The 14,236-nt window shown below is 38.5% G+C and overlaps 1 protein-coding gene across 1 annotated transcript in view; it reads left to right on the forward strand.

Moving 5' to 3' along the window:
* LOC140238509 (nephrocystin-4-like) overlaps positions 1-14,236 on the forward strand; it is a 52,278-nt gene that overhangs the window by 13,104 nt on the left and 24,938 nt on the right. Inside the window, exons 4-9 of the mRNA XM_072318414.1 lie at positions 4,621-4,728; positions 5,628-5,783; positions 6,428-6,567; positions 7,241-7,422; positions 8,209-8,350; positions 9,904-10,125. Coding sequence (XP_072174515.1) covers positions 4,621-4,728; positions 5,628-5,783; positions 6,428-6,567; positions 7,241-7,422; positions 8,209-8,350; positions 9,904-10,125 — 950 coding nt within the window. The remainder of the gene's footprint in view (positions 1-4,620; positions 4,729-5,627; positions 5,784-6,427; positions 6,568-7,240; positions 7,423-8,208; positions 8,351-9,903; positions 10,126-14,236) is intronic.

Consider the following 14,236-nt stretch of genomic DNA (forward strand, 5'->3'; position numbering starts at 1 on the left):
AGTTTTAACTATGGCAGGACTTTCTATTGGTTACAAGAATTAGTCTTTTGGAGGATGAGAGAAGAGATATTTAAATGTCATTATTTAATCCCAGAACCACTGTTCAAAAATTTGTGTTTGACTGTCTTTGAAAATTGTTCAATTGTAAGAATGATGTACACCTTGTAATTAAAAAAAAAAAATGTGTTATCATGCTATGTTCCCTCCTCAGTGCATTTTTGAAAACTCTCTGCAGATGTACCACTCAAAAGTTGCTGTTGTTTTTTTCATAATAAAAGGTAATCGCCAAAAAATGTTTTTCACAATGACCAGTCGAGGACAAATTGCACTGTATGTAAGTCGGATTTTTGCCACAGAATGATAATATAACAAAATATTCATGAAATTTTTCTATCATAGAATTACAATTTTAGTCAATATTTAGATAAGATAACTTACTATATGTATGAAGACATCTTTTCTAAAGGTATCCAAGATTGGCTGTACAACTTTCTCTCTAGCAGGAATACCAGCAAAATCCTCAACTTCTGTCTGTTGTGATTCTGTTGTGTCTGTAAATTTTTTTTTGCTATGGTTGGTTTCTCACACTGAAGTTAAGACTTGGGTGTTGCATGGGCATGTCCTTGAGCTGACAGAACAAAATCCTTTGAAAGACCTCCTTGAAATGCGGATGCTTGAAGCTGTAGATGATTGGGTTCATCACACTATTTGCAGAAAGGAACAGGACTGCGTAGATTGAGAGCTTATGCAGGGCAGGTACCAGGATTATCAGGGATGGCAGAAAGCAGACAATAAAGATGCAGACAACGATGAAGAGGTTCTTGGTGATTTCAAGCTCTTTCCTCTTCAGTAAAGTGCTCCTCTTAAAGTGCACCCGAGCAACACAAGGTTCCCTCTTGCCAGAGATTGTGGCGACCATGTCCACCGAGTACCTGGCCTGAAATCGTTTGTTGTGGTGCAGCACAAATTTAAGGATGAGGCCATAAAATATCACAAGGGATAGCAGGAGGAAAATGATGATGGAGATGTTGAGAGCCGTGATTATGAGACTTGGTGAGCTGAGGATGCACAAACCGTAGAAACTGTTGTAGCCGAGCTGAGCAAAACCCAGAAGAAGCACCACAGCCAGATATGTGACCGGCAGCACCCAGGACAGGAGAGCGAGAAGGACAACCCTGCATGGTGTATGACAGCCGCGGTGGCCGCGGATCGATCGGGTGATGGTGTACCAGCGGACGAACGAGATGGAAACGAGAGTGAGGACACTGCATACCAGGGAGACGATGCTGATTCCGGCCACTACAAAACAGAGCATGGTCGGAAGATGAGCTCCTTCCAGCTCGGCACCTTCCAGCAGGAACCCAAGGCAGGCCAGGCAGTCGGCACAGGCCAAGTTGACCACGAGGATGTTGGTGATCGTCTGGAGTTTCCTAGAGAGAAAGACTGACAAGATCACCAAGACGTTGCCGACGAGACCAACCACTGCGATGCATATCAAGGAGGTCGCCACGACTACCCAATTTTGATGCAGGAACCCTCCGTGCGCCTGATTCTCCTGTGTGGACGCTTCCATGTTTCAGTGTGACACTGAGTGCTGGAGTCTCTTTGTGGGGAGCTGAGCAGAGTTAGCGCTGTATGCAGAGCAATAAGTTACATCGGTAATGTCAAAGGTTAAGGATTCCTTGTCTCATCAGTTACCTTGTGATGTCATCACTTCAAAGGGAACAGTGATGTCCTGATATTAATGATGTCTGGTGAAATTATTGGACCTTAGAAAATGATGATGGCAAAGATGACTCGTGCAGAAGAGAAGGGCCAATGGTGATTTGAGTATTGCATGGGGGAGCGAGACCAGAAGAAGAATAAGCAAGGGCATCTCTATAGGGAGATGTATTATTGGAGGGACTGTGGGCAAGAGCAAAATTGGCTGCATCACAACAGTATTTACCGGTATCCATTCAGACTCATGTCTACGTGCAATCTGTAGACCTTGTGTTCCCATAACTCTTCAAGAGTTTCTCCAAGAAAGAAGAGAGAGAGAGAGAGATTTTGAATGTATTCTTTGGTTTTTGCAACCAAATCTAGTTTTGCTCATTGTTATGCATTGTAGCTGCAGAGATTTTTCTATTTTTGTTCTTTTTTTTTTCTATATCTTTTTTGCCTAGGTGTACGCATTAGTGTGGTACTAATGCACTGTATTCGCGCTTCCCGTGACCTGATTTCAGCCTTTCATTAACCTCAAGGCACACTGTTCTGCTCTTCGTCATTTATGTGACGCCTTTCTCCATCCCATTGTGTTGATTTCTTAATGGCTTGTCACGAAATAGAAGATCGATAAATTCGCCGCAGTTTGGCACGAAATTATTGCAAATGGAAAAAGTGACTTCATAAAAGGGTTATTGAAGAGTCTGTAGAAGCTCAGTGCCAATCATAAGGACTGTCAAATATCTTGTAAGGAAAGATTTTGGCTGCCATTTTATGCAGACTGATACGCAAAAGAAGAGTGATGTTTTCTTAAGTTTCTTGAATGCTGTTTGGATATTTTCTATAAACAAACTCTGGATTTTAAATGCCAGTCATAGTCATTTTGTTTACGTGTTTTGAAGGAAATTTGAAGAACCATATGGGGCCCAAGAGAGTAAAAAATACCTTTACATCTCATCTAAAATGTATGTTATCTGTAACAACTCGTAAGGTTTGTTCAATTATTTGAATGAAGTCATTGAATTGATATGGGAAAACAGTTCAGAAAACAATGGTAGGTAGGTTAAGCAGACTTCCTCAAGTGGGAGGCACAGTCCACCTTAAATGCCATTGATATCAAATCATGAGGATGATAATAATAATTGCAATAGATATTGTGTCAATTCCATTAAAAAATGAAATGCTCAAGACGCACTCGAAAATGAAAGCATGAATGTGAGATAGAGAAATGGGAAAAGTCCAAATATCATAAAACAGATATTAAAGTCTTCAAACTGGGCCTTAAATTTGCAATGTAGTTTGCTCTCAGATCCCTCGTCAAAGCATTACCTTTTTTACACAATATGTCTTTCAAGCAGATGCTCATTACCACCTTATTTCCAGGACTTCCATATCATCTGCCCCCCCCCCCCCCCCCCCCCCCCCGCATCTACTGGTATCATCTTTTATTACCCTTCACCACACTATTACATTGTAGGTAGAATTCTGCTTCTTAGCAAGCTTCCTCTTTCTACCAACAGATCTTGTTCAAAGTTTTCTCTCAAAGAAATATTCTGTCATTCCATATCTGTCTGTCTGTCTGTCTGTCTGTTTTCATCACCCTTTTTCAACAGCATTTGATTTATTTCTGAAAACCAAATAAAGTGCAAGGATGGTGCTACATTTTTTAACCCTTTCAAAGTACTTCCACTTTATTTAATGCTTTTGATAACAGATTACTCTCCTCTATCAGAGTCCATTGCATTGGGTTGTTGCAAATTCCACCAGGATGATTTGATTTTTCTGTACCACTCCTTTCCCATAGACACCTGGCTGAGTATACTCGGGACTAGTCTTCAATGGGTTAACGGAGAGCATCAAAAAATATCATATCCTAAAAGCTTGTATGTATATGAAGAGTTTGTTTGCAAAAACCGATAAGTCCATTTTTGAAGATTTTGAAGTACGGTCTCTGTCATAAAGTACAAAATAATACCTTTTAAATGATATATTGGTCACTACATATAAAGGTACATTTTTGAAGTTATGATCAAAAGAAGCAAAAATTTTATTATTATTCTGTTTATTTTTCTTGACCTTTAATCGCAAATATCTCCATTTGGCACATATGGACTTATCGGTTTTTGCAATGTACACAACCATCAGTATCCAGTTTACACATGTACCACATCGGACCCCCCCCCCTCAAGTTCATGTAAGCCATGAATGTGCAATGATATGCCATTATTATAAAATGTGTTCAAGAATGTAACCAATTGGAAGCGCTGAAATGAGTCACGTGTGCTTGTATTAATTTCTCACTAACATCCGGATCGGATCCACGGCCGACGTCACAATGTTTGCACTAGCAGTGCGCACTCAATCAGTTGTTACAAGTGCGTCGCGCGCTACTGTACGCGCTGTCAATCCTGTAAACAACTTCTAGTTCGGGCTGCCGGCCGGCCTTTCTTGTGTGCATAACAATACAGTGTGCCGTACGTACAACTCTTATACGTACAGTACTTGTATGTGCGGGATTTCCGAGTGCGACGTGTTTGGGACGAACATCTTCGGACATCTTGATCCACAAAGGTACGTGAAAAATGTTGTTAGTTTTCGACCCATTTTATAAAGCAAATGATGCACAGGATTATTTCGTGGCGTTAGTGGAGGCGTAGCGCACTCCTGTGCATCATTTGTATATTAATGCTGACTGTTAGTGTTACCACTCATCTGGGGTGCATCGCAAGGGGGTCATTATTGTTCTTCCATATCCCCGAAGGTGCATCTTATATACGAAGTATGAAACAGACCACTTCATCTCAGCTGTACTCGCCACATAAAGATGAGGGAGTGACTGGTACCAATTAAGAGGTAGCCACATCAGACAGAACTTGCAACATCATCCTGTGTTTTCACCTTTGTTTTTCCTCCCAGATGATATTCCTGACACCTCTCAGTCCACACCAGCCCCGGTCCGGAGGGCAGACGTCTACCATGGCTCCCCAAGGGCCCTGCTCTATCTGGAGAATGATGACATTGAAGGTACAAAGTACAAAGGATTGCATGTCTAGATTTTAGCAAGTTTACCCTCTCTTGGAGCTGCATAAATGGACAACACAGTGTTCATCATGCACATTTGTCCATAGTTAATTTTGTATGCACATTACCGTGTCCTCTTTTATTTGGTTTTGGGTGTTTTTTGTTGTTTCTTAAACATACTGTAGTGTATGCAGCTGTTTTTCCCATTGGTAGATTACTGGTAAGGAATGTAATACTGAGCACTGGTAATTGAGTAGTACATGAGTTTGCTTCAAAATGGAAATTTCACTAGAGATTTAACACTATTGCACCTTGCTTGCAACTTGTACTGCATCTATGATTGATAATTAGCACTAATTACACACAGTTCTTTAAGTTCAGAAAAACAGTGACTGCAACTTTAGGAATATAGGATTTTGTTTCTGTGGACTTTCTTTGTGCCATATGGCACTTGGCAAATAATTTTGATTCTTGAGAAATATTCAATGGAAGTGTGACATACCAGATTGGAAAACATGATAAATTCGCGGCATGAAATTTTCGCGAATTGGAGCCAACAGCCTTTTTCGTGGCATAACATTTTTGCGAATTACCACTGGCATTCAATGCATATAGTGTCAACAAGAACTTTCGCATGCATTTTAATTTCGCAAATCTTGGTGCTCGCGAAATTTGCGAAATTAAAATGCTCGCGAACATTCCTCGCTTTACAGTATGTGAGAGTGTGGCTGCAAGCAAGTGACAAAAGGCAATATCAGGGCAGATGTTTTCGTGCTTCGGGTTCAAAGAATAGGTGAGATGATACATTTTCTGTGAAGAGTTTCATAGTGTCGTGATCATTGTGAATCTGTCCATATTGCTGATGTATAGATAAAATGTTCTCTTTTGATTCTGCCCATCAGGAAATGAAAACATCACATTTGTGACCGACTGCCAAATCTGTTTCACCATAAAGACCCACCGGTATCTGGAGAAAGTCTACCACCTGTTACCAGAAAACATCCTTGCTCTAGGCAGTGATGTCATCCCAGGGATAGCTGTGGTAGATCCAAGTTCAGGTTTGACAAAGTTCCACATATTTTCATTCATTTGCTTTACATCTGTCTCTAATGCCCTTTTCCTTCTATCTCATAAGTTGGTGTCTAGCTTTTTCTTTTGTTTGTATTCCTTTTCCTTCTGACCTGATGTTGCATTTTTCGTGATGTAAGTGATGGCAGTGAAAATCTGAGTGACATTACGATACAGTAATCTTGATACTACCCATAAGAATTATAACAGTCTAAAGATATCCCCTCCTCTGCTTGTCAATATATGTATGGAATGTTTAATTCCTTACATGCATGTGAATGCACTTTTCTCAATTTGCAATACTGTTCAACTCACAGGTCAATATCTCCGAAATGTTCAGTTCCCTCGATGCATTTAGATGCAATCTTCCAATGTATTATATTCCCTTTCCTACCAGTAAATATGAATTATGTCTAATGTTCAATCCCCTAATGTACATGTATTTGGATTCAGTGTCCCAATCTGTGATATTCCCTCTTCCACCAGTCAATATATTTGTTAGTGCACCCGATGCATTTGGATTTGATTAGCCGATCTACGATATTTTCCCACCCACCAGTCAATATCTGTTTAATGTTCCATGCCCCTGATGTTTGTGAATGCTCTCCCTCTCTCTCACTATCCATCCCTGTAGGAGGAGACAGTCTGAGGAAACCTAAGCCGCTGAAGAAGATCTCTGCCGTCGTCGACAAGATGGAGGTCACCCTCAATCCCAGCGTGGAGAAGTTTGAGGAGGAACTCTGCAGACTTATCAATGCAGACAGATCTGTCAGGGTGAGTCTTTTCTAATTCTTAAGAGTCGACTCTTACTGAAGCCGGGGTGGACCAAATTGCCAAGAAGTGTACCTACACGTAATGGGGAGGGCAGTCAGTAACAGAATAGAATCGTGTGGAATGAGATATCCTTCTGTTCATCAATAGTATTGAGGTTGAAAATCTTGTTCTTTTTTTTCCCAATATCAAAAAAACAAAACAAATGCTGGCAGTTTGAATGGTCGAGACAATAAAGATAATGATGACAATGAAAATAACAATGATGGTGGATGATGAGATTGGCATGTTCTATATGCAAATCTTCCAAGTCTTAATTTGGAGGAAATATTCTGAATTTTGACCTCTCCCAGTTCTTGTTTCAATTGTAGTTTCCTATTTTTCGTGATGATTTTTTTGACACACTTCTATGGAAACTGTTCTTTCTTTCCTACTTTTGAGCCAAATCATCCCTAGTTTTCAGTCAGAAAGGTTATAAGTAATTAAAATATATTTCTTATATAGTGCTAACACTAGTTACAAACTACTCAGAGCACTTGCTGCTCTCTCCAGAATGATATTAAACAAACAATATTGTCAACAAACCTAACTTGGGAGGAACAAAAATTGCAGGTTGGGAGGTCTGTGTATGCTTTCCTTTATCAATGCAATGTCCTCCACAACCTCCACTCTACAGGAGGAAGTGGCTTCTGAAAAGGGCACCATCCAGGTGACTGAAAGGAGGCTACAGGTCGGGGTCCACAATGGGTGGGGCTACGTGGACAAGCCTCAAATCGTCATGCTGGACGCCGACTCCCTGAGCAGGGGTGGGGCCAGGAGCAGCAGGAGGGGCCGAAGGGGGTCCATGTCAGGTTCCAGGTTAGTTGTCGATATCTCTCTGTCATACTCATATGTGTACCAGTATACTAACAAATGAATTACAGTGTATGGATAACTGGAATACAAATGAAAATGGAGTCTGTGTCAGGCTCAGGGTTGTTGACCATTTCTCTCTGTCATGATCATAAAGTGTATGTCAACAAATAAATTAGATATACTCGTAAATAGCTGGGATATAAAGGAAAATGATATTTCTAGTTACAACTGTACATTTAAGTAGTCGGTTCAAAAGGCAAAATGATAGGAATATCCTGAGATATGCTGGAAACCATATCACCAATTTTGATTTGCTTTGGATCATAATCACTGTTGCTGTTGAATTATTCATCAGTACTTTTTTTCCCTAAGGATTTTCAAGTAAATTCTAATTTTCCGTTATGGTTGTGTCTGCAGAAGTCATGACTCTCAGACCTGAACAAAAGCATAGCTACTGGGTCATTTGCAAGAAAAGTAACCATAGCTATGTCATACATAAGGTTTACATCACAGCAAAGCTTAGAATTTTCTCTACAACTTTAACAGCATGTCTCTAGAGCATTAAAAAAAACCACACACACATTTCTGTAAAAAATTACATGGCTTTGAAAGACACACTGTTTTCCAAGAGCACTCAAATATGTTACAGCCATAATATGTGGCATACAGGGGGTTTGCACCATGGCACACATAGAGTTAGTGGTGTCATGTTCCGCACACAGGTTCTAAATAAAAGTAAACAAGAATCAATTGAACATAGATATGTATGGTAACCATCTTGATTTCTAGAGAAAGTCTTCAGGGAGGGACATCCGTCCTCCACGTGAAGGGGAGCATCAACCTGACAGAGATCGTCAAGGATCCTCTCTTTGCCATCGTCTTTGTAATGGAGTACATTGTTACCGTGCCAACCTCATCCAGCGAGAAAAAGGTACTGAAAAAAAACAAACGGTAATCATCTTTTGATATGTCCAGCTGTATCATCTCCTTGATTTCAGGATGCATTGGCTATAGAATGATCATTTCATGCTGAAGAATGTTAAGTAGCTTCCTTACTGTTCAAAAAAAACAAGCAAACAAACAAACAAAAAAAGCAAAAAAAAAAAAACTGCTCTCTCTCTTTTTCAAAATGTGTGAAAAAATGAATGAATAATGATCAAAAGAAAAAAAAACAACTACTGTATATGTCCCAAGAACTTGCATTGTAATGGAATGGCAGTGTCATTGACCTTATAATGTTACAACATGCCTTTACCCAAAAGGGAAGTCTGCGAGGAAACTTAAAGGGTGTGTACAGTTCTGGTCAAGGTGAGGATTTAGCCTTTAATGTTTTGCGAGATACCCAGAAACCACTCTATGAGATGTCAAAGAGTATGCAATTCTAAGGGGTATCAAAACTTTACTTGATGAAAACAAAGGTGAAACAAAGATATCCTTAATAAAAGGTGTGGCCTGTTGCCTTTTATTATCATAATTTTTTTGGATATCTCAGCCATTTGAAAACCAATTTTCATCAAATAAACGTTGAATCCTTCTTAAAATTATCTGCTCCTTCATATTTCATAAGAGGTTTCTCATTATCGCACTTTATAGTAGGAATATTCAAAACATGAATCCCCACCTCAACCAGTACTGTACAGTCCCTTTAAGTACATATAGTCATTAATTGAATTAATTGAGAAAGGTGACTTATTGATTGAATATGTTGTGCCAGAATGCATGGCTATAATCTTATAGTTATTTCCTGTGTTGTACATGCAAAATATGTGCAGATGGATGAAGGTGTAGGCAGTCACAAATTTATAGATTTAGCAGGTTTTGGAAGGCTTTTATTATAGCAGAGTTGTGAGGCAATGTGATTGCTGTCCTTTGCTGACAAACATATAGAGAGATGAATCAATCAGTGGAGCAGGTGCAGTATCAAAGATATAAATTGAGTTGTGATGACATAGTATGTTCATATCTTCTGTAGATAAACATTTGTTTCATCAACAGTTTGAGTATATATATATATCCAAAGTAAGATATCTTTTGGGTGATGATAGCGTGATATTGATATCTTTATCATTTGTATCTTTGCTGAATTGATTTTTATACATTCTTTTATTGATTATCATTAAGTAATAATATCTTACAGCAAATAAATCAAGATGTACCTAGTACATTGTTCATCTGATATGTGTGTAGGGCAAGCATTTGTATACTGTATACTACAAGCTCAAAATCAGTAAAATCAAATTGGGCATATTGCTGTTCATTTTCAAATGATCTGCTATCGAGTTGCTGCTACATGAGTGAAAGATTATTCAGTAGTCCTACCCTTATCACATTACAAAGAAAAAGAATGAATCATTGATGCTTGTATTTTAGCAACAGGATTGCGGAAATTGTATGTAACATCTCTGTTTTTCTGATGTTTGTGTTGAAATTGATCGGAGTTTCACACATGAATGGTCCTATTCACTTTTATTCATGACATTGCAGCTGACAGCAAGTATGGCCCGCTCTCAGTCCCGCAACGTGGCCGTGCGCTGGGTGGCCTGGTCGCCGAATTACCGCGACCCTTCGTCCGAGGTCACCCTGACCTTCCAGGGCGGTGCCACACCCAACCCCGAGGGCATCCTCTTCTACAAGCAGCAAGATCTGGACAATGATGAGATGACCAAGATGGCTGCTGGCAAGATAAAGTTCATCTTCAAGCATAAGGTTTGTCCTATCACATTGATAGTCCCTTTTGATCCCTGTTTTGCTGGACAGGAATATGTTCCTCATCATATCAGGGCAATTACCCCCCCCCCCCCAACCAATGTACAAGGAACAGTTGTACCAGAAATTATAACTTTGTCATTTGGCTAATCTGAGCCAAAAGCCCATATGAACTGTTGCAATCATTCATCATCCGGCAAAAGCCATCTGATGTGCATCATGTGTGAACTTTTCACATTTTCATCTTCTTGAAAACCTTATATGGGATGTTCACTAACTTTGGCAAGTACATGTAGCATCCCAGGGTAATAGCATCACAATCTAATCAAATTGACACCATGCCCGATTTCACCCGCACCCATGGGAATCCCAATCACCCACCCCCAAAAGAGATCATAAAGAATAAATAAATAAATATTAAACAGTAGACAGATACAAATTTTCTTGTCTAGAATCATAATTGATAGAGCATAGTTGTAAGTATTAAAGTACAATGGTGATTATTGTTTCAAATTTGTTCATGGTGGATCCAAGTATGCCCACCTTAGGGGTGGGGGCAGTACAGGTACATTTTATCATCTATAATGAAATAAAATATTCAAAAGGACATCATGTTTCAATGTTCTTACATTAAAAAAAAAAAAAAAAAAACTGCAAGAATGATAGGAACATGAACTTGCAGTACTCATTGTGCGACACCTCAACCCTTAGCTCTTGCTACATTTTTTGCTGTCTAAAGGCTCTTGTCAAGTTCAAACAGATTTATGCAGTCAAACAAAGGGTTAAGTGATGTTCTTTTGTTTCATTTGCTGTAAACACCCTCTTTCATTCTGCTATTTTTAGTAGTTAAACAATGAAAGAAGGAATGTGAACCAGGTGAATATTACAATGTAAATATCGAACAGATGTTGATGTTGCTATCAGACTTAACTTCAGTAAACAGCTGTGTACATTTCACATGCCTCAGAAAGTCAAGAACTAGGTTTACTGTTGGTCATCTGTGAAGTCAGTGACCTGACACACATCACTCTTAATTAGTTTGTTGACCTATTATAAGCCTGACAGCATCAACCCATCAAGTCCCATAAACAATACTTCTGTTATGTAGCACTTTATCTTTGTGTTGTATTAGTTACTTTTCATTATGTATGTGTTTCATCAGGTTGGATAAAAAATCATCTTTCATTTGTGCCTTTTATAGTTAGCTTTTCCTGAACCAAAGGCTCAAGTGTGCTATTGCAATAATTCATCATCCAGTGTGCATGATGCATCGTATTAAACTTTTTTTTTTCCCATTTTCATCTTCTTCTTTAAAACCTTCAAAAACTTTGCAGGTAGCATCCCTAGGGAGATGTTCACACTGTCATCTTCTTTTTGGAAATGCATGGTTAAATGTTGTACAAACTTGACAGGAATCATATAGCCAGTGTGATTGAATATACAAATTGATTGATTGATTGATAATGGTTTATTGGAACAAACATGCAAAGTAGTAGCCCGAAGGCTAAATTATAATGCATCACATGAAAAACGTATAAATTACATCAAACAACAGACATTATATAAACATTTTTACAATAACAAATACACCACATTTCCCTATGATTGATTCAATGCAATATAAAAATTCAATAAATATATTTTGCATATCATCTGTTTAAAATAAAAAAATAAAAACCTCATTAACCATTAACACTTTGATACTCAAATAACTGTGTTTGCATTCATTTTTAACTGAACTTAACGTCAATTCCCCAAATCCAATTACTCATATCAATTATTACAGAAAACACAAAACAAAGAATACTTTACAATACAAATACACAAACTAATAAATTATTTCTTATTGCACAAGCACCGTATGATATAAATTCATGAGGGTGAGTATACTACTCATAAGATACCTGTACATTTAATGGCAAAATGAACACATGCTCCCCTTGAGGTCTTTGGTCCCCACTCCCCCCTCCCCCAACAGGTTTGCAATGTTTTTAGGGGTGACACAACATTTGCTCCTGCGACACTTGCTCTGGTCTTATTTTCTCCAAGAACATAGGGATAGGGTTAGGGTTGTGATTGGGTCTTAGGTTCAGAGAGGATTAGGATCAGGGTAAGGGTTATATTTGGATGTAGAAGTTATGTTTGGCCCTTGAGTGCAGATATTTCATGGGAGCAATTGTCACAGGAGCAAAAGTCATGGAACTGTTTTTTATAGGTAATAGTCTGGGAGAATGTGTGGAAAGCGAACTTGCAATACACACTTGAGTATTAGACCCCCACCCCATGTTCTTATTGTGCTTTTTGCCATGTTCAGACAAATTCATGCAGTTAAACAAAGGGAGAAGTGATGTTCTTTTGTTTCATTTGATGTGTCAGCATTGCTCATTCTGACTATTTTTAGTAGTTAAACAATGAAAGAAGGAATGTGAACCTGGTGAATGTTAAATATCAAACAGGTGTTGATGGTGCTGTCAGACTTAATTTCAGTAAGCAGCTGTGTACATTTCACATACCTCAGGAAGTCAAGAGCTGAGTTTACTGTAGGTTGTCTGTGAAGTTAGGACCTGACACACATCACTTTTAATTAGTTTGTTGACCTATGATAAATCTGACATACATTACAAAGACTAACACAAATCACCCCAAATAAGTTTTTATGCCTCCGCCACGAAGTGGTGCCGGAGGCATTATGTTTTCGGGTTGTCCGTCCGTCCGTCCGTCCGTCCGTCCGTCCTTCCGTCCGTCCGTAATGAATTTTGTGGACAAGGTAACTATCAAAACCTGTTGAGGTATCCTAATGAAACTTGGCATGTATGTGTATTAGGGGGTGAAGTTCTGCCTATCAACTTTTGGGTGCACATGCTCAAGGTCAAAAGGTCAAGGTCAAATACATAAAATTTCACTATTTCCACCATATCTATTGAATGCCTGAAGATATTTTCTTGAAACTTAGTGTATACATGTATTACCCAATTAAGATTCTCTGGTGAAAGTTTGCGTCATGAGGTCAAAGGTCAAAGGTCAAAAGGTCAGGGTCAAATACATGAAATTTCACTATTTTCGCCATATCTATTGAATGCCTGAAGATATTTTCTTGAAACTTAGTATATACATGTATTACCCAATTAAGATTCTCTGGTGAAAGTTTGGGTCATGAGGTCAAAGGTCAAAAGGTCAAGTAAAAATATCAAAACTTCTTTTTTTTTCTCCGTGCCTTGGAAAATTGTTCAAGGTATCTTCATGGAACATAGTATATACATGTACTGACTGGAAGTGATTATCTAGAGAATGTAGGGTTCATGGGGTCAAAGGTCAGGGGTCAAAGGTCAAGTGCAACACTTCAAAATTTTACTATTTCCCTCATATTTATGCAATGCCAGCAGGGTTATTATTTTTTTACACTTGGTGTATGCATGTGTAACCTAATAGAAATTCTCTGGAAAGTTTTTTTTTTCTTCTTTTTTTGCCTCAAAGGTCAAAAGGTCAAAGATCAAGTGAAAGTGCTGAACTAACTTTTTCCTCCATATCTCGAAGTGGCTCAAGTTATCTTGAAACTTAGTACGTATTATGCATGTTCTACCTGAAAGTGATTATCTTATGAATTTTAGGGTCAAGGGCCAGATGAAAATGGTAACAATTTACTATTTAATTCAGAAATTGCACTTTTTCTCCACACCTGTACCTTGAAAATTACTCAATGCCTAAATGTATGAATGGGTCAAAGTCAAGTTAAAGTCCTTAAATCCCTAGATACATGCTCTCCTATTCATCCAGTTAAACCTAGGTCAAGGAAGGTGAACATTCAACACATTTGTGACAAACTTGTCATTTCAATATTTTGCCAATTTTGTGAAAATGTAATCACACATTGTCCACATGTACTATCTAGACCTATTGGGAAAATCATGCATTATGGCGGAGGCATACCAGTCGCCAAAGCGACATTTCTAGTTTTAACTATAGTCTGACAGCATCGACCTGTAAAGTCCCATAAACAATATTTTTGTTATTCAGTACCACATCTTTCTATTATATTACAATGTACAAGGTAGTTACTATTCATTGTATGTGTTTCATAGGGTGAAGTAAATAATTATCTGTCATTTGATCC

The sequence above is a fragment of the Diadema setosum genome, chromosome 15 (assembly GCF_964275005.1).
Source record: "Diadema setosum chromosome 15, eeDiaSeto1, whole genome shotgun sequence".
NCBI lineage: Eukaryota > Metazoa > Echinodermata > Echinoidea > Diadematoida > Diadematidae > Diadema > Diadema setosum.